We start from the raw sequence: 6,126 nt of genomic DNA on the forward strand, positions 1-6,126 counted from the left end.
AGTGCCCCCAGTTCGGCCCCATTTCGGGGGGATCCAGCCCCAAAACGTGCGGCGGGAGCGCGTCCCCATGGCCCTGACCGCTGCAGGGGGTGCGAGGCCTGCACTCCCCGACCCTGATCCCTTTCTCCGTGGAAGTGGGGGCTTTCGGGTCGGGCCCGGAGGCCACCCGGCAGAATTGAGTTGCCTTTTCTCCGTTTTTCACAAAATTTGCTAGGCGCTGCAAGCCTAGGGGCTGAACACCCCGTTTCCCCGTGGTGCTGCGGAGGGGATGCTGGGTGCAGGGATGCAGGGGATGCCGGGGTGCAGGGGACAGAGTCCGGCCCCGCTGCCCTGTGCAGTGCCTGCACCCCTCCTGCAGCCCTCGGGCGGATGGGAGGGTCCGTGGCTCTGCTCCGTGCTGGAAGCGCCGCCGCAAAGGGGCAAATAAAATTAAAGCACAGGGGGGACCCGGGGCCGGCCACAGCATCGGCAGGAGGTAATAAATAGGAAGGTGAGAGGTGAGGAGGAGGCAGTTCTAGGGGTCTTGCTCTGCTGTGCTGTGGAATGGGCACAAGGCAGCGCGGGGAGGTGTCCTCTGCTGTCCTTAGCTTCGCAGGGGCGAGAGGAGCTGGGTCTGGGGCTCACACGGGGCTGAGATGAGGTAGCAGGATGCGAGCCGCCTGGGCGATGACCTGCACGTACTTCCTGAGCACCTGGCAGCCCTGCTGCTTCTTCTTGAAGGTGCTCTTGCCCTTGCTGCTCTCCCCGTAGCTCACGTCCACCTGGAAGACGTTGTAGTTCTTGCAGAGGAGGCAGGTGAGGTTGGAGATGAGGCCCCGCGTGGTTTTGGTGGTGTTGTGGAGCCGGTCGAGGAGCTCCTTGGCGGTGGGGTTGAGCTCCTCCTGGTCACGCGTGATGTTCCCCAGCGAGGCGTTGAGGAAGGCGAAGAGCTTGTACATGGCCACCATCACCTCCTTCTTCTCGCTCGTCCGGTTGACGTGGAAGGCCGGGAAGAAGATGCCGCTGGGGCTGCAGAGCTTGTCGCTCTCACTGCTGAACGGCTCGCCCTGGCACTTCAGCTGGGGGGAGAGGCGAGCGTCACCCCGGGGACCCAGCCGCCCTCACGCCTCCCCACAGCCCCTGGTGTCCCCCCCGGCCACCGGCTCATGCCGCAGCTCGGCCACCCCACCGTGTCCCCCCGCCCCCCACGCTCCGTCCCCGCTGGTGTCACTTACGTAGAGGCTGAAGAGGTCCTGGGCGGATGGCGTTGAGCAGCGCGACCTGCTTGCGGGTCTGCTCGTGGACGTTGGCGCGGCACAGGCTGTTCCCGGGGCAGCCGGGGCCGTTCACCAGCAGCGCCCGGCCAGCCACCGGCCTCCGCTGCAGCAGGAGCAGGGCCACGAAGGGCACGACGCCTGTGCGGGGACAGAGGCGACGTCAGTGACCCTGCGGGACCCCCCCCTCCGGCACCGGCCCCACGAGGCGAGGGTCACCCCGCTTCGCCGCCCCCACGCCCCTCACCTGCCCCCCGGCCGGGGCTCCCCCGCCTCCCGTCCCCGCGGGGCGCCCCGTGGCATTCCCACATTTCGCAACCGGCCCCGGTGACGACCTGTGGGGTTTAATCAAATATGCAAAGTGATTTCCTCCCCGTTATCCTCGGCTGCTGCTGGAGCGAGGCCCCACCCCGGCCCCGGCTGACTCAGCAGGGGCTCCCGCAAGGAAACCTGCCTCGGGGCCGGCCTCCGGCCCCCCCGGCCCCCGCGCTGCCTCAGTTTCCCCGTCTGCGAAGTGGGCGCAGCCGTGGCGGGGAGTGGCCGCGCAGCTGCTGGAGCCGCCGGCCAGGAAACCCCTGGACGAGGAACAAGCGAGCGCTTGAGCCTCTGGGTCACCCCAGTGGGGTGACAGCGGGGTGCTGCGGCCCCCTCGGCACCCCCAAAGAGGGTGTCCCCTGTGCCGGGAGGACAAGCCAAGCTGGATGCCGTCCGAGATGGGTGTCCCCAGCCCTGGCACTGAGCTCGGTGTCACCCGTCCCAAGCTCCCAGGGACAGGGTACCCCAGAGGTCCCCGCCAGGCTCCGACCCGCGCCCTGAGGACCGGGTCTCACGTGGTGCCCCGGGGCTGCTGCCGAGCAAAGTCCCCGGGCTCTGACAAGCGCCGAAGCTGTCCGCACTTGTAAGAGCCTCCACGTTGCCGCAGGTCCCAGGTAATACAATAATCACTTTATTTACCCTCCTGCAGCTACACCCGTGCCCAGATGGGAAAGGACTTACCTGGGTGTGTCGCAATCCCCAGCCCGACGCTGCTCCCATCCCACGCACCGTGGGGACGAAGGGGACCGAGCCCCCAAAGGGCTGGCGACGGCCCCGTTCCCCCCGGCATGCCCCCCAGCCCGCTTTCCTCCTTGTGCCCATTTCACAGGCGGGCAGAGCGAGGCCGGGTGCACGTGTGCGGGGCCCCGGGGCTGGCGCTGCCCTGGCCGGCGCGGAGCCGCACGCTCCCGAGCCCTCCCGCGCTTGGCAGCTTCCCCAGCCCTCCCTCGCTCCCAATTAAGCAGCGGACCCAGAAGGAGGAAAAGCAGGGGAAAAAAAAAAAAGGAAAAAAAAAAAAAAAAGATTCCCCCCCCCACACCCCAGCGCTTTTTGGAATTATTTAGAGTTATATAAGTGGCCAGATGTTGGCCGAAAAGCGCCAGAAAGGCATTTCGCTCCCCGCTGCCAATTCCCAGAGATGCTAACCCCGGGGAAAAGCGGCGCGTCGGGAGGGCTGCGGGCTTCGCAGCGCGGCGCATGTTTGTTTGCTTGGACATCACCGAAATCAGAAAGGGGTGGGGAAGGGGAGAGAAGGGGGAGAGGAGGAGGGGAGAGGTTTGCCAAGGATGGTTTTTTTTTTGTTGTTTTTTTTTTTTTTTTTTACCTGCTGGAATGAACTTCATTGTGAGCTGTGTCCCAGGAGCAACTTAATAGAGATTGGTGTTGGCAGAGGACGTTTTCAGAAATTCATGTTCATACTGGGGGACTTCTCTGGGTTTATATACCGGTCCTCCAGTGAGCCTGTGTTGTAAGAAAGGGGAGGGGGGGGGCGAGGAGGGAGAAACAGAGAAAGACTATCACTACTTCTATTTAAACTGTAAATCAGGAAGTAAAGGGGCTTTGGAAATCGTGAATGATTCTTAGAAATAAACTTCTGATAAAGTTGATGTCACCGGGATTGCGGTTTTTTTTCACGCACGGGCTGAGGGGGGGCGGTTTACGGGGGGAGTGGCGGGCGGCTCGGTGGGGAAAAAACAAAGCACCCGAGTGCGGCACCCGAGCGCGTGGGTCCCATGGGCGTCGCGGGGTCGGCGGCGGGGGGGCGGCCACCGGCACTCGCCTCGACGCGCGGTGCTGCGCGCTCGCGCCGTGACTCATATTTCCACAAGCACTTTCACCCCCGGACCCCCCCGGGCCGGTGCTTCCCCACAGGGCAGCCGGGCTCAGCCCCAGGAAAAGCGTGCAAAAAAACAACCCCCCCAGAAAAAAAGAAAAAAAGAAAAGAAAAAGAAAAAAAAAAAAGATTTTTTTTTTTTTTTTTGGGGTGGAGGTGGAAGGCAGCGGTGCCCCCCCACCCCCCCCGGGTCGGGCGATGGATGCGGTGCCATCAGCATCCCCGGTCCAGCAGTGGTCCGTCCGTTTTTGGGGGAGCGGCTGCGAGTGGAGCACATGCACCCCTGGCGCAAAGGGCGTTGGGGAAAGAAAAAGGAAAAAAAAAAAAAAAAAAAGGAAAAAGTAGGTTTTAATTTTTTTTGTTTGTTTTTTTTGAATTCTTTTTCCACTGGGATAAAAGACAAACCCACCCGGCGGGAACAGCCAGCCCGGCCCCCGGGGTTAACCCTTGCGTCGGCCCCGCACGCCGCTGGGGAGGGTGCCAGCGCCCGTGTCGGTGTGACACTCGTGTCCCTGTGCCACCCATGTCCCTGTGCCACCCGTGTCCGTGTCCACCCGTGGGGGGACCCCATCCCGCAGCTCCCTCTCCCCAGGATGCTACGGGGCCGCTCGCTCCCCGGTCTGGGCTCGAAGCAGGTTAAAGGCGCTTTCATGTTTCTCGCTCGCTCCGTGTATATTTTTTTTTTCTCTGGGGGCACGCCAAGCTGAAACTTTTAATCAGGTTTAGCAAGTTTGTGCCCTGTTTGCGCTGGCAGCGTGAAACCTGCTGGGGTGACAGTCGAGGAACGGTGACACAACAGCCTGCAGCCACCCTGCTGCCCCCCGCGGCACAGGGGGACATGCTGGGGGACATGGGGACATCCCAGTAGTGCTGGGCGTTGAGCGGGTCAGGGGAGAGCCTCAGCACCAGCACCCTTGGGAGTCCATCCTGCCGTGTCTGCCTGTCCCCAAATCGCTGCGTCCTGGGGATGCTGCTGCTGTTGGTGCCACGTGTGGCGTGCACAGCATCACGGTCATGGCTCCAGCGATGCTCGGTGCAGCCCCCAAGGCAGAAGAGCACCCCTAGGCAACATGTCTTAGAGCAATCCCAAAAAAATAATAAAAAGAAGATAACTTCCCAAAAATATCCCCCCCCCCACCCCCCAAAACAGGATTTCAAATATATATATACATATATATATATATACCCAGGATTTTTGCCACGAGAGCCATCCGTCCACGCGAAGCTCCGGCTCCGAGTGGCCGCAGGTGACTCGGTGCTGCTGATTTATCGGGGCACCAGCACGCCGGCCCCGGCATGCCGCACAAGCCCAAGCGGCTGTGGGGGCTCGGCGCGGGGTTCCCCCTCCCCGAGACGGGCAGGGCAGCGCGGTGACTCAGGGGCTCGGGCAGCACCGGCCGCTGGATCCGGTGTCACCCTCGGCGTCACGTAGCCACTGTCTGCCTCAGTTTCCCCATCAGTAAGGCAAGGAGGGCGAGCCAGGGCTCGAGGGCAGGCGTTTGTGCTGGTGCTACACCAGTGAAATCCCAGTTTAGCCTTACTGGGATGCTGGGGGAAGACTCGGGGGGGGGGGAGGGAGGGGGCAAAGGGGCTGCAAAAATGGATGGGGTTAAAGGGAGGTGCAAGGGATGGGGAGGACAAGACTCGTCACAGCCCTGCAGCCTCGCTCAAGGCTCATGCTGGTGTGCAGCGAGCAGCATCTCATGGATAAATTCATTCTTAATTATCTGTACCACTTAATTAGCTGGGAAACCGGCGTTTCTTCGTTAACAGCAGTAGGGAAATCTGGGGGTGGGGCTGTCGCAAGCCCCAGCTCTGCCGTTTCCTGCCCTTTCCCTGAATTTCTCTGCAGGATCTGGCCCCTGGGGATGCGGTGCTGTGCGGCTGGGGCTGATTCACCTGCGGGGAGCTCCCGGCTCCCGGCTGCACGTGGGTGCGGGGGGAGACGAGCTCGGTCATCCCCATGCCCCCCAGCTCCTGAATCACCCCCAGGTTCTCTGGCCAAAATAATTAAAAAAGAAGGAGGAAATCAGGGAAGTGACCCACGAAGAAAAATGGGACTTTCCCAGCACCTGAGCTGCAGAAGATGGGAGCGGGGAGCTGGGCTGAGCTGTTATGTTTAATCCCATGCAATATATTTGTTATATAGGCTCCCCCATAGGTTCCCCTACAGGAAAACCTGCCCCCACCCCATCTGCAGGCACAGCCGGGGCAGATTTCTGACGGCATCCAGGAAATTCGGCTTTTCCAGTGGCTTCTGCGGCAGTGGGGCTGCGGCCGCCCCGACGCCCCCTCTGCGCCCCGAGCGAGGGGAGGTGACCCGGGCAGGGGGTCCCGGCGGACGCCCACCCACCCCGGGGATGATGCACTCGGAAAAAGCCCAAAAGAGGGAATGGGAACGTGCTCGGCGGCGGGCAGTGACACAATCCTATCGGCATCTCGGCCGGGGATGGTGGCCCCGCTCCCACGCGACGGCTGGGATTTTTGGGGGGGTGATGGGGAAGGGGGGGGGGGGTCGGGGGAATTGGCCCTAAAATGTGGCTGGGTGCTGGAGGGGGGGGGGTGCGGAGAGGTGGGGCACGGGGCTGAATGATCCCACGTGTAGGGCCAGGGCCCCAAATTGGGGCTTCTTGGGGCTGGGTTTGGCAGGCGAGGCTGCGGCAGGCGCTGCCCTGCTGAACAGTGCTCTCTGCTGTCCGCGGCTGTCACCGCCACGGGACACGG

At 62.5% G+C, this 6,126-nt stretch overlaps 1 protein-coding gene across 1 annotated transcript; it reads right to left on the reverse strand.

The window, feature by feature from the left end:
* Nucleotides 1-6: 6 nt before the first annotated feature.
* LIF (LIF interleukin 6 family cytokine) lies at nucleotides 7-4,951 on the reverse strand. The gene is given in 4 exon segments (XM_080559609.1): nucleotides 7-1,058; nucleotides 1,215-1,241; nucleotides 1,243-1,394; nucleotides 2,893-4,951. Coding segments are annotated over 4 exon segments (636 nt in total). The 5' UTR covers nucleotides 2,912-4,951; the 3' UTR covers nucleotides 7-620.
* Between the last annotated feature and the right edge of the window lie 1,175 nt (nucleotides 4,952-6,126).

This window comes from Anser brachyrhynchus, assembly GCF_964034855.1.
Source record: "Anser brachyrhynchus genome assembly, chromosome: 17".
NCBI classification, from domain to species: Eukaryota; Metazoa; Chordata; class Aves; order Anseriformes; family Anatidae; genus Anser; species Anser brachyrhynchus.